We start from the raw sequence: 24,725 nt of genomic DNA, 5'->3' as shown, positions 1-24,725 counted from the left end.
CAGCAGACCTGAGGACATCCGCCTTCCTTGGGTGCACAGCCCCAGGGCCACTCACCTGCTTCAGGATGTTCTGCTCCCGCATGAGCTTCTGCCTTTCCCGGTTGGGTTTGGTCACCACAATGTCCAGCACGTTCTGGCCGTTGTTTGGGACATCACTGACAAAAAACACCAAGTCCTCCAGCAGCTGGATCACAAACCTGCAAAGGGGCACAGCATGGTGGTGGGACCCTCCAGCCAGGGGAGCCACTTGCACACCCCACCCACACTCAGCTCCCCGCAATGCTGCTGGCACATTGTGTAGGGCCAAAAAGCTCAGGGCCCAGGACTCTGCTGGTTGATCCTCCCCATCTGCGAAAGGCCCGCAGCTGCCCTCAACCATGAGATTTTGCAGCCCCTGCGCTTCCTAAGGAAATTATTGTTGTGAGTCAGGTGCCAGGCTAAACACCACAGGCTTCTGCTTGTGATTCACGGCTGGAGTTTTGTGTGCAAGTCTTCTGCCCCTTGAGTCACAATCACAGCAAGCACTGCAAAGCAGTGGGCTGGCAGGGCAGCAGCGGCTCGCTCCGTCCCACAGAGTATCTCTGTTTGTGCAGGAAACACCAAGAACCCACCCACCTAAAAATAACACCGTGACTAACTGGGCTGCCCCTATCACGAGGCCATCTCCCAGCCCCTCGCTTATTTTTCTAGCAGCAAAGGAGGGGCCGGAGTGGGTCTGTGGTGTTATCTGATTTCCTCGCCAGACCCCTGGGAGAAGCAGGCGTGGATTTGGGTTGCAGGCAGGAAAGCAAAGCAGCGCTGGCACCAAGACCCAGCCAGGGGCCCCATCCCACAGCAACGCTGGAAGACCCTGGCATGGCCCCATTTCCACGGGAAAATGACTTTTATTTTATTTTTTTTACCTCCGGTCGTTCTGGCTAAGAAAACCTTCGTTCATCTTCTCCACCACGTTGGCCAGCATTGAGCTGGCATCATTGGCAAAGTCCAGGTCCCGGATCTCAGACACAGGCACAGAGACAATGGCAAATGCTTCTTTGTCTTCTTTGGTGGGACACGTGCCCAGCTGGGAAGGAACAGAGAAGCAGTGTCACACAGGTAGGGCTGCGCTGAATGTCTCCATCAGCTGCCAACCACAGAGATGACATCAGGAACAGTTTGTCCCTCCTGAAAGGAGGAGGATGGGCTCAAGGTACTGGGGGAGGCTGTGGACTTGGTGCCCATCAGGGTACCTCAGTCCCCAGGTGAAGCCAGGGGAGCCACTGGGTAAAGCCAGGAGGGAAGGAGGATGGAGCAGGGGGATAAATCTGTGCAAGGAAGGAGGGCACAGGGCCGCACCATGAGGCGGATGGGTCTTTCCTCATCAATGTCAATGGGCACGTTGGTGCTTTGGATCCAGGTGTTGGTGCAGAGGTGGCGAAGCCTCACGTAAGAGTTCCTGCAAACGGCACCACGCCTCGGTGAGCGCACCCAGCAAAGCCCCTCCAGGAGCAGACTGGGCCCCAGCGCAGCACACGATCAACCCTCCCTCCCTATTTCAACCCCTCCATGCTGGCACATGTTCACGTACCGTGGGACGAAGGAATCTGTCTTCTGCAGCGTGGTGGGGTCCAGCTCGAAGAGGGAGGCGATGTCGTTCCCGTGGGGCACGGCCACCAGCCGGTACTTGATCTTCTCCCCTGTGTTCCTGCGGCTGGAGCGGCTGCTCCCCCCCTGCAGCAGGGAAACGGCTCTGAGCCAGGTGTGGGGTGACTACCCCACTGAGCCCGGCCTCCCTGCACACATGGCATCGGAGGACACACAGCAGCAACGCTCAGGGCAGAAGCTTTTGCTCAGATGCTGGGCTGAGCCTTGCAGCGCAGAGACGGAGGGGCTGCAAGAGCACAAGCACGGCATGAGGCCACCCCTTCTCCAAACCTCACTAAGGGCAATGAGAAAAAACCCCTGCAAGTCCAAATCACTCTTCTACCAGCGCTTCACTTGCACACCCCCGTGGTCTGGTGATCCAACATGCACTGGGACCCCTTCAACAGATGTGGGCGGGGTCCCCTCGCAAGCGGGACATGGGGATGCTACTCTGCGGTGCGGGATGTGGGGTGCTCTGCTGGGCAGCCCTGCGGTGGGGCAGCCACCAAGCAGGACTCGGCAGCATGGCACAGGCTCTCTTTTGGAGCATTTCCCTGTTTTCAGGCAGAATCTAAGAGGCAGCGTGGTTTCAGGCAGCGGCAGCAGCATTTCTGCTAGCGAGGCTGCACACAGCTCACCGTGGGCGCTGCTTTGGGCTCAGCCACGTCTCCTTTATAACTTGGGTTTTCCTGAAAAGTTAAAGAGGGAGATGAAAGACAGCTATCAGCCCTCCCCCTCGGCCCCTCCAAAGCCCCGAGTGTGGGGTGTAGGCCCTGTTCCTGCCTTGCTTCATCACAGTGAGGAGAGGAAACCTGCCCAGATGGGGCTGGAGGACAGGACCCATCCCCAGTGCAGAGTGCTCCAGCCCCATGAGAGAAGAGAGGGAGAGGCTGAGCCCTGGTTCACAGCTGGGACTCTGCACTGCAGCAGGATGAGCTCCTGCTGGGAATGCCTTGAGGCCCCAGGCTGGGGTCTCGCTGAGCAATGCAAGCCAGGCAGCAGCAGCCTGAGAGGAGATCTTCTTTCCTCCTCCGATGCCACCTGCATGCCTTATGGTTGAAAGTACACCAGTTCAGCAGCCATTTTGGAGGCAGACCTGCCAGTGGCAGAAGGGGCCCTGGGTGACTGCCTTTGGTCATCTTTTGCAATGCTGGAACACCTTTGGCATGGGATGCACCCAGCACCCTCAGGCACAGCCTTGCTCCCCTGGCAGCAGTCATATAAACCACATCCTTTAAGTGCAGAAACCCTTTTGCATCTTTATCAGGAGGCCTTGAGACAATTAAATGGGAGCAAAAACCACCTGGCAGATGGTGTTTCCAGGCTCAGATTTTGTCCGTGCCTCCCCTAGCATCCTGGCTAGGATACCAGAGGATGAGGAAGGGTAAAACTTGGTCAGGAAGAGTTAAACACAGCCGGATGAGTTATCTCCTGCTTCCATCTCACAAGGTTGTGCTGGGACAGTTTGGCCCAGGGTGAGCAAACAGAGGAAAATCCCAGCCACCCCCCCACATCCCAGTTCTGTGTGCCAGGGTCAGAGGGAGAAGTGATGTTGGCAGTGCATGTAGCACTGCAGGGCAGGGGATTTTGGAGGGGACAAACGGGCAAATCCCGACATCGCTCATGGCCTCGGTGTCAGCATCTCTACCTGCAAGGGCAGAATGCTGCAAAAGCAAATGGAAGCAGAGCCAGGTGCTGTCCTGCAAATGCCCCCATGTCATGGCATGAGGGGACAAGGCAAGACAGGACTTCACTGCTCTAAGGGACGGTGCTTTTGCAGCCTCTCAAGACAGGGCATCTTTCTACACCTCTCTGCTTGCCCCCTTACCTCTGCTGCCAGGTAGTTGCCCGTGGCGAGGTGCTTGAAGCGGTACAAGCCATTCCAGTGCCCAGCCCCTCCTCGGCACGGGTCGTGGTGAACCACCTGGAAGGAGCAGAGGAGGGTTCAGAGTGGGGCTGCCCAAGCAAACACCCCAGCAACACAGATCCGTCCTACCTCAAAAGTGCCCACAAGTCAATAAACTTGGCCACGGACCCGAGACAGCCACCGAGGGGCTGGAAGGGGGCAGCCTGCACTGTGAAATCTCCCCAGATACCTCAGCCCCACTCACCTCCACCTCCCAGAGGGCATTGGAGCTGGTGGCTGAGGTGGCCGACTGCCGCAGGGTGGTGCGCAGGAAGACGTGCAGCTTGCCCTTGTACTCATCACAGGTCAGGAACTTCTCCTGCTCGGCGTGGAAGAGCCTCACCACGTCCCCCTGGCACCGGGATGTGACAGTGAGGACACAGAGGCAGCATTCGCTCCGTGCCCCATGGCTGTGGTTCACCTCCTGCAAGCCAGTGCAGCTCCTCCTCTGGCCCCACAGCCCTGCAAAGGGGCTGGGATCACCCACACGTGGCCTAGAGCAGGGTGCAGCTCCTGGCTGCAGGGCACTGCCAGCTCTTGCAGTTCTACCCATCCTATACCCTCTGAATTGAGGGAAAGCACCTTGCACATGTACAGAGTGGTGGGGACATGGGATATCCTTACTCTGCAATGCCATCACTCTGCTTACTTGTGTAAGCTGCTTCTCTCTGTTCCTACTCCCCACTTTGCAACTCTGGAGCGAGCAGAGGCTCCGCTCACCAATGCTGTCATGGCATTCATGCCCCAGCAGGAGGATGCAGAGGAAGCCAGGGATAAGCAGGCGCCTGGGGATGGGGATCTGCAAGGTCCTCACAATCAATATCCATCCAGCTGCTTCCTGGAGGACCTGAACAATAGCTCTGCAGGGAAAATTCCTTTCCCAGGCAGCAGCCAGCCCTGCTGCATGGCTTAACAGCTGAAAGCTCTCCCTGTGGCTAGAAACACTGCTGGCACCATGTGTGCCTCAAATTGTCCTCAAGAGACAACTTAATACAAGAAGGCAGATGGAAACCTGATGCCCTCTGGGGTACCTGCTGACAGTGGGTACTAAAATCCCCAATTCCAGCACACTGTTAGGTGCTCCAAGTGATGAATTCTCCTGCAAATCAAGATCCTTGAGGCATCCTGCCTTTGTCTCACTGCCAAGCAGCTATTTGCATGTCCTGCCTGACAAGGGACCAGCGTGGGGTCCTCTGACCCCATGGTGTCCCCATGGCCGGTGGCCAACCCTCCTTCCTTACCCCCTTCAACACTTCCTCCATGTGGTCACGGAACTGCATGAAGAGGTTGATTTTCCAGCTGGTGTTACAATTGACCGAGTTCACCTAAGGAGCAAGAGAATGAGGTCATGATCCCAGAGAGGGAAATGAAAAAGAAAGAAGAAAAGGGAAAAGGAAAAAGCAGGCAAGTTCTTCAAGCCAGGCCCTTTGCAGGCAGCTCTGTACCTCCTTGCAGCCTGCATTATCAGCGAGCTCATAGTTGCTGGCGTGCAGCGGCTGCCCAGCATTCACGGGGTTCAGGATGACTTTGTCTCCCACAACTACCTGGGAAGCAAAATGGGAACAGGGCACAGAGAATGAGATGGGCACCCGACAGGGAGGTGAGCCCTGGCAGGGCCAACACCAAGAACTCATCTGCTTTGGGGGAATTTCCAGCCCTGCGCTCACATTATCTCCATTGCTCCTCAGCTTCCAGAAGGGTTGGATGAAGAGCCAGGAGCCCTCATTGCCGGTGGCATCCAGCGTCACCCGCATGGCGTTCTTCTCCAGCAGGGCTGGCAGCCGCTTGTTCACCGTCAGGTATTTGTTGCTCTTCATGTGCAGGAGCTGAGGAGGCAACCACCAGCATGAGATCCCAGGGCTGGACCTCCAGCAGGGACATGGTGAGCCCCTTCCCAGCAGCCACCCAACTTGCAGTCGCTGGTCTGAGTGTCTTCCCACCAAACCACCGACCAGCACAGCCCAGGGCCGCCCATACCTGTATGACGCTGCCATATTTCACCACGTCCCCGTGCACCTTCTTGTTCTCCGTCTCGTTCTGCTTCTGCTCCATCTGGGCTGCATGCTGAATGCCAAAAGGAGAAGAGCTCATCATGGTCACAGCCTCCTGTCCCTGGTGTGAACCCTGGGGAACCACCTGCACCCCGAGATATAGGAAGTGCAGGGGACACCTCCTGCTGTCCCCCAGGACCACCATCCAGAGCCATAAGATGGTTCTCAGCATCCGAGGGCTGAGCCCAGCACCTTGCTGTGGCCCTGCACAGCCACATGAAGCCTATGCAAGCTTTAAAATTTGGACAAGCTTCTCCAGAATTCCCCAATATGGGGCAGCATCCCAAAGGGACCTGGGGATGAGCGATGCTTCCACCCAGCAGGGCTGCTGGTACCAGAGACTCCTGGCAGCACCCCAACAAGCATGCAAAAAAAGAAAGCTCCAAGTAGGCAGAGCCATTCCTGGAGCTGGTGGCAGGTCTGTGCCTGCCTTGGTGGATGTGGAGGGGTCCATGCTGGCCAAAACACCCAAGAACTATTGTAATTGCTTGGCCCTGCTTGCAGTAGGCTGAGCCCACCAGCCACTCTCCAAACCACAGGTATTTTCCATGGCAGCTTTGGCAGTGGAAGGGGAGCTGTCAGCATGCATAGAGCAAGGCAGGAATCTGTTTCTGGGGACACAAGGGTGCAGCATCAGCCCTATGCACCTGGGATGGGAAACCACAGTGAGGGATGGGGCTGGGGAAGCATCCATCCCTGTCCATCCTGCTGCAGTCTGCACCCTGCAGGAGGATGGGTTGGGTGGTCTACAAGGACAAATTCTTTTCTCACTGAGTGGGAATGGGCTGCCCTGAGTCTGTAAGGCAGTCTGTCCATGTGGGGACAGAGGCATCAGGGATGCGCACTGGGGTTGGCAGCCCTAGAAGCGTCAGGAGAAGGACAAAAGCCTCCATGGAGCTCAAGCCTGCACAGCAGCACAGGTAGCACCTTGCTGAGCCCAAAGTGCAGCACAAGGAGCAGTGGGATGGAGCGAGGAAATCACAGGACCTCTTGAAGACAAATCCAAAGCAAGGTTCAATCAATCAAGCTCAGAAATGAGCCTCTCCGTCCAGCCATGGCCAGTGCAGCTGCCAACATGACAGGCCCAGCAGAGCAGGGATCTGTGTAGCTGTGTGCATGGTCATGGCAGTGCTGACCCTGTCTTGGTGCCTCCAGCCCTGGCCGGATGCTGCCTCAGCCCTCACTCAGCAAAGGCAAAACTGGGGGAGCACAGAGGCCCAGCTCGGAGCCCAACGAGATGACTTAATGAATCCTGCCTGAGCTTTACTTCTATGAATCATCCTCAGGGCCTCGCCAGCTGTCTGAGGAGATTATGCAATGTTTAAAATGGGCCTTTTCCAAACCTTATGGAAGTCAACAGGAGCATTTCGCTTCCCCAGCCCTTTGGAGCAGGTCCTGCTCGTAGCAGCTCCCCCTGCTCCTCTGCTATGGGGCTGAGACAGCACAGGGCTGGGCATGGCCAGACAGATGCCATCCCTCACCCCAGCATCTCCTCCTCCCCACAGCTCAGTCCCTCTGTGCAGCTCTGCCCCGGGACAAAGATCCACAGCAAGAAGAGGGCAGTGGGACAGCAGACAGACATCTGAATACAGCAAAACCCAGATGGTCCTGGCTGGCCATGCAGCTTTCCAGGAAGCAAAACACCAGAGGGTTTGCACGATGAGAGGTTTGGAGGCCGACCTCTGCCCAGGGACTGCTCACAACTGGATCCCAATGCTGGTAGTCATGAGCTCCGCTCACCTGGAGCTTCTGCAGCAGCACCACGTCTGCGATCTTCTCCTTATCCTGCTTGGTCTGCTTGGCCTTCCAGTACTGCTTCTGGGCGGAGTAGCGGTTCATGGGGCACACTTTGAAGAGGCAATCTGGGAGGAGAGGAAAGCGAGCATCAGCTGCATGGCCTCACAGGGTCCTCCATGGGACCTGGGAGGAGCAGCACTGCTCCAGACACTGCTCCCATCCCTGCAGTGCTCTCCATTCCCCCAGCAACAAGGCAGGCTGGCAGAGGGTCACACTGCCCACACATGAGCTGCAGATCAGAGAAAAGTGAAATTCAGCAGTGACTCCACTTCTTGGAGCAGCAATAAAAGCGTTCCCATCGGAAACAGCCTTGTAATTCGGGGAGGAAAGCTTCATGGGGAGAAAATGTATTGATGAGGCACAGCTGGGCTGCACAAGGAGCAGATCCTGCTGGGAGGAGGAGCGCAGGCTGCAGGACTGGGATAGGAGCAGGCCGTCCCACAGCCCTGATGTCCCACATCCCTGCAGGATGCTGTTCCCATGGTGAAGTGCCACCAGGACACACCAGCTCCACAACAGTCCTGTGACTGCTCACAGCTCAGTGGGCAGTGCTGGAAGCTCCAACCAAGGGCTTCACAAATTGGTGCTGCAAACAGCTGCAGGCCCACCCTAAAAGAGATAGTTGGGTGATGCAGAGGACACGGGTCTGGGTCCTCCCAAACGCTGGCAGTGTGGATGGAACCTGCAGAGTGCTCCAGTTTGGATGCTTTTCCCCACCATGCTGTGGTCAGGACAGATGTCCAGGACCAGGCTTTGTGAATCAAAGCACAGAGCAGCTCTCTGTGGAAATCAGGAGACTGCAGCTGCACTGTGAGCCCTGATTCGGGTTGGAAGCTGTGTGGGGATGGGGGCAGGAAGGGACCCTCAGCCTGGGTCATCCGAATTACGCCTGAAATAGCAGCGCAGAAACTTCAGACACAAAAGGAAAAATCACTTCCATCTCTGGCCCCGCTCCCAGCTTGCTGGCAAGCACGTATTTATTTACCTGGGAGTGACGAACAAACAAGCCCAGAGCACAGTTCTCACCGGCTCGGGATGCTGGTGAGAAGCCAAGTTTCACATTTCGTTTTACAGGTCTGTTTGCTAATGGCATGTCCTGTGCCAAGGAGGCTTTGTGATGCTGGGCTTCTAATCAGGGACTCAGCGCAGCTGCTGCAGTGCCTGGCTGCATTCTCCCACTGCCTCCCAGCAGCACCACAGGGCCACCTGCAGCACCTTGAGTTGTTTTCATTAAATTGCTAATTAGGTTGCAAAAGGACCTGGTGCAAAAGAGAAACTGAGCAGGGAGGGAAGAGATCTAACGTAGCTATTAAGAGATAGAAGCAAATCAAACCCCTGGCTGCTTGCACTCCCTGCCTGCGGAGCTGCTCGACCTCCCTGTCCCTTAGCAATGTGTTGCAAGGAGAGAAACTGAGGCACGGAGTTGGCTGCACAGAGGAAAGCTCCAAAGAAATTCTTGTTGGAATTTGGAGTTTTGGGACCCTGAAACTGAGTACCAAGGATCTTTTTCAGGACAGATGGTGGGCTTAAATCCTGCTGAGTGCAGGACTGAGACATGCTATTTGCTTCTCCCTGATGTACCAGAATGTAAGGCTGGGGAAGAAAACAGAAATGAAAGGCTCCTCAGCGGGCTTGGGCATTTCCAAAAACCGTGTAGGTCTGTAGGAGAAAGGCCCCATGCCCCTCACCATGCCCCAAACCCACTGAGCAGTGTGGGAGCTGAGCTGGGAAGGGCAGGGTCCAGCCGCAGGATATGGGGATGGCAACAGCCCATTACAGCCCTCTTAAACCTCTTGCTACTGCAGCAGGGAAACCGCACCAGCCAGTTGTTTTTACCTCCCTCGCAGTGATAGCTATTGAGAAGGCAAACCGCTCGCTTTCCGGCCATTAAAACAAGCAGCTGGATATCCTGATAGGGTTTGCATGGAGCAGGGCTGAACCCAGAGCAGACCTGAGTCTGGAAAAGAGATTCAGCACCCACCCACATCCAGGAAGGGAGACGCTGTGGCTGCTGGGACCAGGGGAAGGACTGGGGGTTTGCCATGGCTCCCGGCTCTTCCCAGGTGAAAGTCCATCAAGAACAGAGAAGCTGTGGGGCGTGTCAGGGCTGTGGGGCTGGCAGATGTCCTGGGAGCTGGCTCCATGCACAGAGGAGGGGCAAATGGTCCTATGGAGAGGGAGGTCACTGCTCGGCAGAGGGGACAGCACCGGCAAGGCGCTCCGCTGTAGGAAGGTAAAGACGCCCATGGAAGGGGCTGAGGCAGGATGCAGGGTGGGTAAACCAATTTAAAGAGCTGCTTCTTTTTGAGAAAGGGGGTCTGAAATTATGGTACCTGGTGTAAAATGAATGGCTGCCATAAACCAAACCTCAAATCCAGCAGCGTGAGCACTGGCTTGGGGGGTTTCTCAGTGCACAGCAATGTTTCATCCCCTAACTGCCACGCCATCCGCAGGGTGCTCTGGGCATTCAGCCCATCCGAGATGCTCTTTGGGACACAACCTTTCTCCTGTGTTTCGCATGGGGCAGCCAGGCACAAGCATAGCAGTTCCCAGGTAGATGCAGCACTTGGTGCAGCAGTTTGCTCCCTGCACAGCCCCAGGGTCACATTGCATCACCACTCAGCCCCAGGGCTTGCAAAGGTGGGGAGGCAGGAGCTGCTCCCTCCAGCAGCCTGTCTTAGCTTCCCATCTGTCCCAGCCCTCCACTGACTCATTCCTTTTCCACCTGGACTGGCCATCATAGCCCACTCCTGCTCAGGGTTGCCAGCACAGGAAGCAGTGAGCACAGCCCTGAGGAGACAGCCCAAAACGTGACCACTGAGGATGGGGAGGGATTCACCATCTCGCCCTGCATGCCTTGTAAAAGAGCGGCTTAATCCCTTGGTTCACTCTGAGGTGCAGCCAAGCACAGCAGATGTAATTAGTACTGAGTGAGAACAGACCTGCCTTGCAATAGTTTGTCTGTTTCAACTGCAACTCTCTCTGTTCTCTCCTGGGCCCTTTCTTCCCTCTCTGTCCCCTGCTTGCAGCCAGGTGATGCTGCCAACATCCTTAAGGATTTGTTTAGGCACAGTCAGACCCACCTTTGCACAGGACAGCCTCCAGCCACCTCTGCTCCTTAGGGCTGTGGGGTCCCAGGGACCATCCTACTTGGGAGCAGTTCCAAGAGAAGCATAAATGCTCCCAGAAGCAAAGAGAGGATGGTCAGTGGTTTGGCCAAGTGGTGGCCTACAGAAGCTGCCTGAAGTCCTTTGCAAGCAGCACCTCCCAGCTTTGGCGAGCTGGGGCTGCAGTCCCCACCCCTGGCATGGATGCTCAGTTGTTCCCAAGCAGTGACAGGACTGCCCCAACCTGGCCCCATCTCACCTCGAAACTTCTTAGGAGGGTTGTCCAGGTCCCCAGCTGCCGGCTCCACCACACACCGGTCATCCACCAGCCTGCAGGACAGAGCAGGAGCAGAGCTTGAGAAGAGGCAGCAGCAAGGTTCGAGCAAGCAAAGCAGCAAACACACATTGGCTCCAAAGCATCCAAACTCATGTCTTCTGTTTTCTACCCCTTTGCACTCTACCAATATTCAGCACGATGCTCAGCTCCAGCAGCCATTCCTCGGCGCCTGCCTTGAATGCATCATTGCTCCTTGTTCATCACTGCCCCCCAGGTGATACTGATGGGTTTTTCCTTATGGCCCCTTTGGGCAAACACAGCAGCACAGCACTGAGCTGAGTCCTGGGGCCTTTGCTCAGTGATCCATACTGGAGGCTCTGACACCCTCACTCTGCAGGAGTGGATCCTGCTGTGCCCAGCAGAGCCAAATCTGCCTTGGGGTGAGGGCACTGTGCACAAGCAGGCTGCTGCCTGGGCCAGGGGTGGGGATGCTGCCCACAGCTTCGTGCTGCCATCAGTCTGGAAATCTGTGATGAGTTCAGCTTTCACATACTGGTTCTCCTTTCTCAGCTGGGAGCTAACCCTATGGATGCACAGGCTGCAAACTGCTGCAGGAGGTGGCACGGCCCCTGAAATTATTATTATCTGATTGGAGGTGCTGGCTCTACCCATCAGACACAAAGAGCTCTGTGCTTCCTCCCTGCCACCCTCCTCATTTCCCCAGACTCCTGCAGGCTCAGCTTTGCACACTGAGGACCTTCCCTGCAACTTCAGGACATCGCTGCAATGTCACTGAGACCAGCAAAGCCCAGGCAGACACCAGGCATCCCTCTGCTTGGCCCCAGAGGCCCGAGGGCCAGCAGGCGTCGGGTTCTGCAGGAGGTTGAGGCTTTCAAGGGAACACACTGCAGTGGTGGGACAGGCTGGACCCGCTCGTCTGCTTTCTGCCAACCCCTGGGAAGTAAGGCAAGGAGAGAAACCGGGCTGTGCCTGGGGCGAGGAAATGAGCAGCGTGCCCCCACCTGAGTCTGGGCTGCTGGGAAGCGGGTGCAGGAATGCAGCAACTATGCAATCAGGAGGGAATGCAGAGCTGGGGACAGGACAGGTGCAGTGGGCATGTGGCACTGCACTGCCCTGGGGACTCGATGCAGCCGACAAACACAGCAAAGTGCAGCTGGAGCTGAGCATGTCGTGCTGCAGAGGGCTTGCAACAAGAAAAATCCCACTTGCAGCTCCAGCTGCTCTCTGGAGGAGGGGAAAATTCCTCTCCTTCGCTCGGCAGAGAGGAATTTGGCCTCAGCACTGATGGATTGGGACCCCAGGGACCCTGGTGCTGCTGCGTCCTTGGCAGTGGAGCTGGAGAAGCAGCCAATGTCCCAATGCATGGCCCAGTGCACAGCGGGACCTCTGCTTTCACCTTCTATTAGGATCCCAAAATGCAGCCAGGCCTTGTGCTGCAGCACTGGGTGTCGTGGTGCTGCCAGGAGAGAGGTTTGCTGAAGCTGCAGCTTCTGGGGCTCGTGGGGGATTCAATTTAGCTTTCAAGTAAAGAAAGAAAATCAATCTCTCGAATATTTTTGGTGGCAGCAGCAGTTTAATAACTATGAGAAAAGATCCAGATTTTGGACAATCAAAACGCATGAGGTTTTGATAAACGGACATTGGGTGTTTTGCTAGGCAGGGTTTGGCTCACACTTGTGGTTGGGTGCTGGGCTCCCCAGCTGGCCCCTTGCTTCCACAACAACTGGGAAGGAGCTGGGACTGTCCCCATGCTGCTGTGGGCATCTGGGACAGCGAGAAGGGTGGCAAAGAGGGGACAAACCCTCTCACATATCTCACTGCGCAGGAGATATGCAAAGCCTCAGCCCAGCCCGATGCCAGCTGTAGGCTCTTTTGGTTTCTATTACTCTGCAGTGCTGCCTGGCACACATACTACCTGAGTCAAATGAGAGCTACGTAGTGCAGCAACAGCTCTCAGTGAGTGCCTGATTCAATTCCACCACCCCCTACAGGAGCAGAAGGGTGCCTTTATTTTTGCTCTTTAAAAAAACGTTCAATATCTAAGTTCTCCACCATGTCTAAAGGTCTCCAAGGAAGCATCTGACCCACGCAGCCCATTTTCAGCACAGGAGCTTTCCTGTGCCAGCTCCATCTCCTGCAGCTTCTGCACCAAGTGCCACCACTGTGCCACGCAGCAGTGCAGACAGCGACCTGCCAAGCTGCAAGTCTTAATTAGTTAATGACTTCAGAGCAGTTTCTGTGTCTTTAATGCTCCAATTACACACTCTGCAGGAATGCAAAGTATTATTTTTCTTTAAGTGATACTCCGGACTAGCATTATTCAGTTAAGAATTGCTGAAAGCAGAAAGGATCCTGACACGGTGGACATGAGTCACCTGGGTTGCTGCTGGGGCTGGGACGTGCTTCCCCCAGCGCCACGCAGAGCTCTCTGTGCTATCAGAACAGTGGGGCTGCTGGCTTTCATTTCCCAGGTGCTAATGAGAGAATGCCATCGGTGTCTGATCCCCTGGAGGAAGACATTGTAGGCTGAGGGCACTGCTGCAAAGCTTGTGCTTTGCAGCTTCGAGGCACCCTGGGATGTGATCCTGCAGCCCTGCATGCTGCTGCCCGCAGCGCGTGCGAGCATCTGGTTAGCTTTAAGCCCTGCAGCAGTTCCAGCAGGGCTTTCTGCATGCTTCCAAACCGAGCACAAAGTGATTCCTTGGCCTCCAGCCAGCACGAGGCAGAGCCTTTTGCTGGAGGTCAGGGGAAGCAGCTCTTCCAGCACTGCAATCTGCGGCTGCTGGACACTCCTGACACCCCCGGGGACAGCGGCCGGCTGGGGCTGTCCTGGAGGAGAGGAAGAGGAGGAGAGCAGAGCTTGCCACCAGGCACGGGGCTGGGTCAGCCTCTCAGGCTTGGGATGGGCACAGTGCCCACGGGGCAGCCATCCTGGCAGTGCAAATGAAGCAAAAATAAAGCAAGTGAGCCATAAAAATGCAGCCTTGCCCCCGCTGTCCCAGCACCACGAGGATGCTGCTGTTGGCTTGACGAGTGTCTCCTCCCCATGTCCTGACCCAGTGTGGCTGCAGTTGCCCTTTCACCAGCTGTGTTTCCCTCAGCTGCTCCACCCTGTACATCCACCTGCAATCGCAATTACAGCTATCAAAGGTGTTGTTTTATGCTAAACAGCCAACTGCCATCCGGGCGGGTTTGCCACCTCTGCCAGTCCCTGAGCTCCTCGGATGGCAGGGACAGGGCAGCTCAATCCTGAGCAGCATCTCACTGCTCCTGGTTGGCTCCTGCCATTCGGTGCTAGCCCAGCAGGGACACAAGCCGAGATGGGGACATCGCTGGCTGTGGTTTTCCCAGGGCACACAGCATCACCACATCCACCAATGGAGCAGGAACCAAAGCAAGGTCTCCCAGCCCTCCCCCCTGCCTGGCACTGGTTTGCTTGGTATAGATGATGCCCACAGAGCACTCCACCACAGCAGCTGCATCCCCATTCCAGACCCAGTTCCAAAACTTCCTGCTCCCTTAGCACAAAGTCCCAGGAGGTACCTGTGATTTCCTCTGAACACAAAGCTGTTGTTTCCTCAGACACCCTCAACCTGCAGCAGCGAAGCCTGGGCAGCCCTGCAGAGCCCTTCCCTGCCTCAAAGCAAGCTGTCCCACTGCCCCCAGCTCTGCAAAACAAACGCGTTGCTCCCAAGGCACTGAACCAAGGGATGCAACCTCGATCAGCTCCTGCCCCGTGCTTCTCAAATAGCCTCCTCCTATTTGTTCCATCTTCAACATCTGAGCATGTTTGGGTATTTTGGCTCGGCGTTCCCCCATCTTGCTGTGAGCACACAAGCACTCCCCACCCTGCAGTGTGATGTTTTTCCTCCTTCAGAGCAAACACCCACTGCGGGTGCGGGAGGAGTGCTTTGTGCCCCCACTGTGAGTGGGGCTGGGAGCAGAGGTGGAGGTCAGCCGGGGGGCTGCTCCTGCCCCAACCACTCCAGCAAGTCCCCCTGGATGCGTGGAGAAAGGAAACCACTTTAACAAAACTTAAGGCTTAGTGTTGATAAGCAGCCTGGTTCTGCTTCCCTGCTGCTTTCCAGAGCATCCCACTGACAATGAGAAGCAGGGCTGCTGGCTCCCAACATCCCCCCCTGCCAGGGTACCATCACGGCTCAAAAGGGGCTGCTAAGAGCCTGGTGAGATCCCACAGATGGTGGGACTGAGTAGTGAGCAGCCTCATGTGCTGGCTGGTCCCATTCTGCAGCAGGGCATTGCCCTGGGCTGGTGACAAAAGACTCTCCCACTCACTGCTTCTGACCAGAACCAGCAAAACACTGGGCTTACTGGCCTTAATGGAAGGCACAGGCTGCAGAGATAGACACTGCTTCAGACCGAGTGTTTTGCAGCCATATCCATCCAAGAAGAGCTTGTGGTGGCTCCAAACACTGCTGCATCCCAAACGCAGACAGAGCCCTGTGCATCCTGTAGCAGCACCTGCAAGCACCACTGGGTTTGTATTTAGGTGCCATTTAGACCCACATCATCCAAGAAACCCCAAAGAAACACACTTGGGAAGAGCTCACCTCCCTACCAGGCTGCTGGCACAGGGAAGCCCCAGCACCAGAACATTGGGTGCACGCCCTAACAGAGCACCTGGAAACTCTACATCATCCCATAAAGATCCCACTACAGACTCCCCCACCCCAAAACCTCTGCCATAGGGGAGGAAAGATGAAGGGAGCCCTTCTGGCAGGATGCTCAGCCGGGCACGCAGCACCCAGCTGGGGCTGGCATAGCTATTTGCCTTGCAAATGAACCAAATAAGGTCCCAAGCAGGCAGCAGCAGGGTTGGGGAGAAGCATTCTCAGTGAGTCACCCAGTCCATTATCGCAGGAGTGATTTAAGGTGCGGTTGGGTCTCCCAAGTCATGGGGCAAACAGGAAAACAGAGGGTGGGAAATAACCCAGAGAAAACAGAGCCCTGGGAAAAGCAGGTCCAGCAAAAGCCACAGAGGGGCCTGGGAGCACAGCCTGCCTTCCAGATGTGTGTAAGCAGGACTAGAGAAGCACCCTGCAGAAAAGTGAGCCAGAGCTACAAAGGGATTGGAGCCTGAAAGTATCTCAACATCTCTTTGTTCGGCTCCTTGCAAGCCATTGGGACATGCTGCGTGGGCTAATAACCAGTGCTGGCTCTGCTGGAGCTCCTCCACCTCCAATCTCACCACCAGGATGGGAAGGCGCTGAGCACCGAGCACACAGACCCCACCACAGAGACCAACCCCAACGGGACCCTGGGCTGAGGGCTGAGCACAGCGCTGCTGCATCCCACACCCGACGTCAGCACCGCACACAGCTGCACGCACGGGGTTTTGTGCCTGCGCCCACCAGCACAGCTTTGGGCAGCCTCCTGCTGCTGGCCAGGGCATAGCTCCAACGGGCATCATCCGAGAGGCTGCGTGTGCCCCACAGTGGGTGTGTGTACACGTGTAGGCGACGTATGAACGTCTCCAGTTCTACACAGGCATGTGGGAGCAAGTGCATTCAGCACAGATTATAGAGCCGGGCAGCTCCTGCCCCAGGAATCCCATCCAAGTCAGCATTCCTGCCTGATCTCAGCCTCTCCTACATGTACTGTGGGGCAAGTACTAGCACAGACTCACGTCCTAGAAGCAGCATCAGGCTTGGTGCTCAGGGATGCAGGAGAGGTTTGGGTCCCTGCTACGTGCAGCCCAGGGGTTTTGCCCCAGTGTTATTTTAACACGAAAGCAGCAGGGACAAGGGACAGGTCCCTGAGGTCGGGTTGCAAGATCCCCTTCTGTTCTAGCGTGCCTGGGGGCTGCAAGGAGACAGCTCTGCCGTGCTCTGCTCCCCCCAGCCCCCAGCCCTCGAGATGAGCAGCAAATCCATCATTGCCTGGTGCCAGGACAGCAGCCTGTGGCCACACAAGGCCAGGCTGGGAACCCTCCTTCTGCCATCCGCACCAAACCATCCCAATCAGCCTTATGCACAGCCCCACGGACCCTCCTGCTGTTCGAGCCCACCTTAACCCTCTAAAGATGGGAAAACAACTTCAGCCAACGGCTGCTGTGAGCAGCGGGGCCAAATCACGCCCTAACAGCAACCAACAAAGGCAAAGGGGATTCCATATCCTGCCCTCCCCACGTCCAACACCTGTAAAGGGGTTTCAATCCCTTCTTCCCACCCAGTCCAGCCTCGGCTCTGCCTTCCCTTCCCCGTTCCCCCCAGAAGCAAACCCGCAGTGCCGGGACAGGGCTCACTCACCCCAAAGTGCTGATGAAACCATTGACGGAGCCCTCGGCGTACAGGGAGACGATGTCCCCGATGTGCAGGAAACTCGACATCTCATTCATGGTTGCCCTCGAGTCGGCACCGCGTCTCTTCTTCCCGACGTCACCTCCACGGGCACGAATGCACCATGGAACAAGCGGGGCTCAGGATCGTGCCTGGGGGCTCTCCCAGCCCGGCTCTCGCCCTCTGCCCCTCGCCCGTTCCCTGCGAGCAGCGGAGGGGAGCGGGACGCTCTCGCTCAACTTTTACATGTGCCGCGCAGGACTCGAGCCAAAGGAGCCGGGCAGCGGAGGGAGGAGGAGGAGGAAGAGGAGTGTGGGAGGAAGAGGCTCAAGAAGAGCACTGCATGAGATCTGTCCGGCTGTCCGTGCCTCCGTCTCCCCACAGCTTTCTACCTGCAGCCAATAGAGAGCAATCAGGAAGTCCTGCTCGAAAAAGCATGCAAATATTTTTGGCCTGGGAGGAGAACCAGAGCAGCACGGCGAGGGGGGGGGGGGGCGGTGGTACCCAAAATGAGGCCCCACCCTCTGCTCCCCGCCTCCCAGCTTAGGGGAGCGTGGGCTTGGAGGGGATGGAGGGGGTCGGCACCCCACTGCCGCCGGTCTCCGTGTCGCCGAGCTGGGGACGTGGGGCTCTCGGCAGCCAGGCGGAAGCGCTCTGAGCGTTGCCCGCACCCACCCTGTGCTCACCCCGCCGTGCCGCTCCCGGGGTGCAGAGTTCCCCCCCTCCCCCCCTCCGCTCAGCCCCGCTACGGGCTGCGGTTCTCCATCCCGGGCCGGGCTGGGGGGCTGTTTGGAGATGGGGGCCCGCGGGGTGTTGCACAAAAGCGGAGAAAGGCAGCAATGCTCAGGGGAGGAGGCGGCTGCACTTTGCATCCACCGTCGAACTAAGCGCCTGGTGTAGCTGGGATGCGCCCGCTGCCCCCCGACCCATCGTGCCCTCCTGCCCCGCTGCTGTGACCGCCCAGCCCCCCCCTCCCAGCCCCATTTCTGCCCCTCAGGACCAGCACACGCAGCCTCCAGCCTCGCTCCTAAGGCACAAAGCCGCCTTTGGGGCAGCGCTCCCCCCGAGGTGCAGCACAGCTGTCCCGCACCACCGGCGGAGCCAGGGAAAGCCCCAGGTGAGGACAGGCCGGCTCTGGCTGGATTTTTCTCCCCCAGGCAAGTGCTTGTGGCAGGAAAATCCCTGAAGCCCAGCTGCCAGCAAGCCAGCCCCGTGCTGGAGCAGCTGCACCTCCTGCCACCTCTCCATCCCCCTTCCACCATCAACAAAACCTCCCCTTGTGCAATGCACGAGCTTTCCCCCTTCACCCCCAACTACCAGCCCCGTTCATTATGCCCACCCCCCTCATCACTACCGGTAGCTGAGAGCAGGAAGGACCATCCCTCCCCCCCGGTCCCCAAAGCCCCCCTTGGTGCCTGCAGCCCATCACCCAATGCACCAGGCTGGGTGAGCAGCTCTGGGCTCCCCATATAACATCAGTGGAAAAGGAGCATGTCCTCAGAACATCTTCTGGACAGCACAGCTGCCCTAGTTCTACACTTTAATTAAAACTTGACTGCTGTAAAAACAATATTGGAAGGAGAAGGAAAATAAACCATGATGCATTTTCCTCGTTTATTTCTCTCTTGTCCTCTTTTTTTTTTTTTTTTTTTTTCCCACAAACAAGCACACAGGTTTCAGGAGCCTAAACCTTGCCCTAAATAGTGGATTTTATTTTTTTCCACAAGGAAACGGACAGGTCCCCTGGCAGAACAAAGGGGAAAAAAAAATTAGTGCAATTCCTCTGGGGGAGATGCGAATCCAGGTCCATCAGGATTAGCTGCGTTTTCAGCACAGGACAAATTTAGAAGCCTTTATCTCAGGGCAACAGAGGGGGAAAAAAGAAGATCATAAGAAAAAAAAAGTGCCGCTGCTAAAAGCAAATGAAGGTTTCAAAGCAGGAGCTCAAAGAAAGCCCCAGTGGAATCAGAGGCCCAAACTCTGTGCACAAATCAGCCGCTCTGATCAAAGGCACAACACACAGCATCTCGGCCAGCAGCACTGTGCACCCATCCGTGCACACCACATCCTCGCTGGGCACCTCCTCTGCAGGCTCCCGGTGCGCTCATCCTTCCCAGGGGGCTGCTTGTGTTTGTTGAGCACCGAGCGATGAAATCACTAGGAGACGCCAAAAGCTCCTTTGCACTGAACACAAGTTGTGCCTGGCCTGCTTTCTCCTGTCCAGAAGAACACGAGCAGCGAGTCGCAGCCTCTTGCATTCTTCTTTGCATCTCCTGCTCTGGACCAAACATCCCCAACCAACTCCACCGAGGACAGAGAATAGTAAGCATTTTAGTGGTGGGTCCCTGCCCCGCCACGCAGCCACAACCGCAATGCTGACAAGCTCCTGTGTCCCCTCAGCTCGGTCCCTGGGCTGCTCCCAACCCGTGTGATGCTCTGCACAGCACAGCCCCAGGTGAGCCGCGCAGCCCCGGCCTTGGGGATGCTCGCAGGCACACACACTGGGTGGCCGCCTCGCTCCCCACACAGCCCAGGTCCCGGGGAGATAGAGGAGTTAAAAATAAGAGCGTTTCCTTCCTTACCCCCTACTTTAGGCCAAGCGATAAATAAAAACTGGGAGTTTCTGCCTCCCAGAGAGGAAGCGGCTGCGGAGAGGCGGCCGGTGAGTCAGTGCTGCAGCAGCCACCCCTCTCCCAGGCACAGCCTTCATCCCTGGCGGGGCCGGAACCACATTCCTTTCCCATGCTGAAATTGCTCCTTTTGCAGGCAGCTGCTCCAACTGAGGGGCCACATCCCTCCCCCGGCCCCCACTGTCCTGTCCACACGATGCTCCTTTGGCAGAGGTTCCCCTGCAACTACATCTCCTGCAACTCTCCCTGTGATGGCCCTGGGCTGCCGGGCTCCGCAGTGAGTGCTCCCAACACTGCAGTGCACTGTGGAGTGGGATTGGCTACACAAACATCCAAAAAGCCCTCCAGAGCCCAACTGGAACTCTTGGCTGGGCAGGGGCTGATGGAGCACATACAGCACTGAGAGTGGGATGGGGATGCTGGGCATTTGGAGCTGGGGAGTCTGATGGGTTGTGGTATCCAAACAGCATCCCCATGCCCTGCCGGGTCCCCAGCTAGTGTTGGCACTGGGAGTCCCAGATCAAGGTTGGGAGTGCAAGGGTGAAGCTGCATGCAGATGGGAGGAGAAAAATATCTGTAGCCTCCTTTGTTCATGGAGGAGGAAGGGAGACACTCGGGCCCTTGTGTGCATTGCGGGAAGGCTCTGCTGGCAGCCATAGAGAACAGGGGAACTCTTTGCCTAGGAGGAGGGTTTGCCCCCCGTGTCAGCGTGCTCTGGGCACACTCTGACCCCAGTGCTGCCCGTGGATGCAGCACAGAGGCTGCCTGGGCTCTGCCTGCCCTCCACACCCCTGTGTGCTCCTCCTGATTCAGCACCCTGCAGTGAGCAGGCAGGACAGCACTGACTGCTCAAATCCCAAGTGCAAATCCCAAACCTCCCCACCAGCAGCCGTCTGAAAGGCAACCCAAGGTCTTCGGGGCTGGGATGAGCCCCCCGTGGGTGACTTAATTAATGGGAGCAGATGAAAGACAGCCCCCTCCCGCCTTTCCCATCTGTACCTCCCCAGCAGCCCCACAGGAGCAGCCACGCTCCCCCAGAATAGCTCTCAGACAGCATGACTTTGGCCCACATCCTCAAAGGTGTCAAGGCTTTAGGTTATGCTCACAAACCCCACACACTGCACATGCCATGCCCCTCACACAACCCTGTGCATGCTGGGTTTACACCAGCAAGGAACAGAGAAGCCGTCAGAAAATAGGACAAAACTGAGCCATACCTCCCAACCCACCTTTGCTCCTTGCCCATCCTCGGTTCCCCGTGTCTGAGGGCACAGATGGGCACACTCTGCCCCAGGTGGAGAAGCAGGAGCTGAGTGGAGGGGAAGGAGCCCCTGCAGCCCCCCAACCTCCCCAGAAAGAGTTAAGCCAAGCTGGTATTGAAGACACTTTGTACTTGGTTTTAAAAATACAGCCAATCCCCCCGTGGCACAGCGCCATGCAAGTCGCAGGTATATTTCCACCGCTGAGCCAATAACCTTCCCCAAGGGAAATTTAGGCTTCTTATGATTAAAAGGGGAAAAAATAATAACGGGGAATTAAATATAGTACGGAGCTAGAGAACAATTAGTAGTTGCCATTAGCGACACCAGGCCGAGTTTGGGACAAATGCTGCTGTTGTCTGGAGAGCAGCAGGGATGGTGACATTGGGGACTGGGGACACCCAGGACTGAGCTGAACCCCAGCAGCCTGACCCCAAGCACGCAGCAGCCCGCCGGCACCAGCCACACCTCGTGGGCACAATTTTTCTGCCTTCACTTTATCGAGAACAAATGGAAGTGTTTGCACAGGCTTGCAACTTCCCTAATAAGCAAATACGGGTTAATAGTGGGTGGAGCAGGGGCTGGGGCTGGGGTTGTACCCTTGCTGTGGGCACGGAGGGCAGAGGGCAGCAGGGACGGAGCACGCGAGGCAAGAGCCCTCCTCCTTGTTCCCCATTCTGACCCATTTGTTGCCCAAGACCCACAGCGTTGCACAACCCTCCCTTGCAGTGCTGCCTGGTCACTGCCCTGCATGGTGCCTGTCACCTTTTTGTGGCTTCCATGCAAACTTCTGCACAGTTACACAGCAGATTTTTGCTGCACATCAGCTGACTTGTTGCCCACTCCAGTCATGCCCATGTGAGAACAGCACTAGCAGCTCTGCAGGCTCATCCCAAGGGCACACACTGCTTTACCTCCTGACCTCTCCTCCCTGCTCCCCGTGGCCTCAGCGACAGGCGCGTTTTCAAGAGAAACCCCAAGAATATGTGAAACCAGATCAGCTCTGCTCACATGAGCTGGGCTGCCTTTCTGCCTCTCCTTTCTCACACCGGTGTGTGCCATCCAATGGAGAAGCCTGGAGGGATCTGCTGCAAGCTGCTCCAGCCCAGCGGCAGCTGCAGCACAGCCTCCCCTTTCAATCGCTCTTTTGGAGATGGATTGCTGCACCAAGCAGCATTTCCTCTGCCTCCAAGCAGGCCGTGCAGGCCCTGTTCCTGGCCCGTGGTCAGCACACAGCAATGAATGAATGACGTCTTATCGGAGCGTGGAAATGCACTCTGCGGGCACAGTGCCACCCATGTGCAGCACCAGAGGTGGGACAGACTTGTGAGACTGCAGCTCCATCCCCACTGGGATGGGGATGCACAGCCCAGTTGGGACACACTGCAGCACCAGTCCCTGCTGTGGGACGCTGAGATGTCATAAGGGAGAGGGACACAGCAGAGAAAGACCTGGCATGGCCTGTCCTCCCCCAGCTTCCATTTCCCCCTGTGAAGTTTCGTGTAAAATGGCTGATCTGAGGTTCTTCCCTCCTGCTTGGTGTTTTGAGACAAGTTGGTGCCGAGAAGCCTAATTACAGTCTTTGCTGAGATAACTACACGCTTCACTGCTGAAGGAGAGGTTGGGTTACAGCAGGCACGGGGCCAGAGCCAGCTGAACCCAGCTGTGCCACCACCTCCCCGTGCTCTGCTCCATCCCACCAAGGGACAGGCAGACACTGCTCCCTTACAGTGAGGCACACCGAGCAGGGGAGCAGTGATGGAAGGAAGTGTGCTGTGAGGGCACACAGCCACGCTAGTGGCACAGCTCCAGATGGAGGGCGATGCTCAGGGCTGTGCCTCTATCCCAGCGCATGGGGACATGGGTACTCAATGGGGTGAGGTCCCATACACGTATCCCAAAAGTTCCACACTCATCAGCAGAGGGACAGCAGACAAAAGTATTCACAAGGAGAAAGGATCTGCTGTGCCGCAAGCACAGCATGCAGTCAGATCTAACTCATCCCTGGGCAGCAGAAATCCCTCAGCAATTGGGCTGCTGGGAGCAGGCACCCCAGGAGGTGTCCAGCACACCACTTACCATCCTGGGCAGTACAATGCATCTTTGCTTTTGTTCCAGCAGGACGACATCCCCAGATGCATCAGGGTTGGGATGCAAATCTGGGAGCAGAGGGCAGCTGTGCAGAGCAGTGCTGCACCCATGAGCACCTTGCACTGGCTCAGGAGCCCAGCTGTTCCCATGGCTGCAGCTCAGGGTCTGTTTTCAGACCGCCTGCACAGAGGTGGGGAAGATTTCCAGGTTCATATCCCACCCTCATATGCCATAGTACAGCAGATTCCAAGGGCACAAACTGCTTAGGGAAGAGCAGACCCCGCAGGGTGGGTGCTCACAGTTTGGGACCCATGATGTCTTTGTTTGGGGTCAGGCACTCTGGATCACATCACAGAATCATAGAATCACAAAATGGTGCAGGTTGGAAGGGACCTCAAGGATCATGAAGCTCCAACCCCCCTGCTGCATGCAGAGCCACCAACCTCCCCATTTCATAGCAGCCCAGGCTGCCCAGGGCCCCATCCACCTGGCCTTGAACACCTCCAGGGATGGACGGGGCATCACAGCCTCTCTGGGCAGCTGTTCCAGCACCTCACCACTCTCATAGTAAAGAACTTACTGCATCCCCTGCAGCCCCATAGGAAATGCCCCCACCAGCTCACTCCCCTGTCAAGGCTCCCCACTCATTGCTTGGAGGGCTTGGAGCGAATTCTCTCTCCCCACATCCAGAGATTGCTGGACTAAAGAAGTTCTCAGCTTCTTCCTGCCCAAAGCTCATTCAGCAAAGAGAGAGGGGAGGTTCAGGTGTACAGAAATTGTGCCCTATTGGACATGTTTCCACGCTCACTCCCAAATCCATCTCGTCACATTGGGGTGGGTCAAAAAGAGTCCAGAAGCAACTTCCACCAACAGCAGGGAATGCACTGAACAAAGACCTGCCACCCCTGTTTGCAGAAGGGAAGAGTTAGTCACACTGTGCTGAGTGCTGCTGAGTCACCCACAGGCACTGAGCTGTGGGATATGGGATGGGAGAGGCTGCTTGCTGCCTCTCCATGTGAATCAATCCGGGCTGCAAAGCAAGTCAGTGGCAAGCTGAGAGGGAAGAGGAATAGCTGGCAATAGTTTATAAATGCTAACGAGAAGAGAAGGGAACCATAGAGGTGCTTTATTTGCAAGACTGGAGCTGGCTTTAAAAATTATAGGTAACATTATATTGGGTTTTATATAGCACTGAGAGCCCCAAAAGCTATTTCACACGCTGCAGCAATGCAGCTCCTGCTTTCCTGGCTCATAGCAGCATCTAGGCTGGGATTTTTGAGAGCGTCGGCCCCTCGGTGGGGCTCACAGTGGGCACACAGTGCCTGGGGAGCTGATGGCTTGAAAACATGCTGTCCCAGCAGCACAGCTGTCTCCGTGTGGATCATTGGAAGCCCATCCAGAGGCAGGACATGATTGCCTCATTGGACTTTCAAACTGGAACACAACGTGTGTTTGTGTTGGTGAAGCAGAGTGTTATTTATTGTGGATCAAGAACACTTCCCATCTGGCATTTTGTTTTAACACCAAATGTTTGGCTCACCAGTAATGAACATTTCCTCTGATCAAAATCACAGCTCTCAGTGAGCAAAACGCTCCAATGCTCTGGGAGGGAACGGCCCAGCCGAGCAGCACAGCCATGGGTTCCTCTGATGGGGCCACTTCTT

At 56.5% G+C, this 24,725-nt stretch overlaps 1 protein-coding gene across 4 annotated transcripts in view; it reads right to left on the bottom strand.

The window, feature by feature from the left end:
- ITPR3 (inositol 1,4,5-trisphosphate receptor type 3) overlaps nucleotides 1-17,681 on the bottom strand; it is a 38,155-nt gene extending 20,474 nt beyond the window's left edge. Inside the window, exons 1-15 of one of the 4 annotated variants that reach the window (XM_042884099.1) lie at nucleotides 17,586-17,681; nucleotides 17,052-17,473; nucleotides 10,744-10,814; nucleotides 7,321-7,442; nucleotides 5,507-5,593; nucleotides 5,197-5,355; nucleotides 4,975-5,073; nucleotides 4,771-4,854; nucleotides 3,735-3,881; nucleotides 3,452-3,547; nucleotides 2,262-2,312; nucleotides 1,568-1,710; nucleotides 1,336-1,435; nucleotides 903-1,063; nucleotides 56-197 (exon numbers count right to left, since the gene is read on the bottom strand). In XM_042884099.1, the coding sequence (XP_042740033.1) occupies nucleotides 56-197; nucleotides 903-1,063; nucleotides 1,336-1,435; nucleotides 1,568-1,710; nucleotides 2,262-2,312; nucleotides 3,452-3,547; nucleotides 3,735-3,881; nucleotides 4,771-4,854; nucleotides 4,975-5,073; nucleotides 5,197-5,355; nucleotides 5,507-5,593; nucleotides 7,321-7,442; nucleotides 10,744-10,814; nucleotides 17,052-17,140 (1,551 nt within the window). In that variant the 5' untranslated portion in view covers nucleotides 17,141-17,473; nucleotides 17,586-17,681. Of the gene's footprint in view, nucleotides 1-55; nucleotides 198-902; nucleotides 1,064-1,335; nucleotides 1,436-1,567; nucleotides 1,711-2,261; nucleotides 2,313-3,451; nucleotides 3,548-3,734; nucleotides 3,882-4,770; nucleotides 4,855-4,974; nucleotides 5,074-5,196; nucleotides 5,356-5,506; nucleotides 5,594-7,320; nucleotides 7,443-10,743; nucleotides 10,815-17,051; nucleotides 17,504-17,585 lie in introns of those variants that run through there. The other 3 variants (XM_042884102.1, XM_042884101.1, XM_042884100.1) reach the window with 3 other exon arrangements.
- Between the last annotated feature and the right edge of the window lie 7,044 nt (nucleotides 17,682-24,725).

This window comes from Lagopus leucura, unplaced genomic scaffold, assembly GCF_019238085.1.
Source record: "Lagopus leucura isolate 7727_CA_CO unplaced genomic scaffold, USGS_WTPT01 Super-Scaffold_100043, whole genome shotgun sequence".
Taxonomy (NCBI): Eukaryota; Metazoa; Chordata; class Aves; order Galliformes; family Phasianidae; genus Lagopus; species Lagopus leucura.
This window is presented reverse-complemented; position numbering and strand designations above follow the sequence as displayed.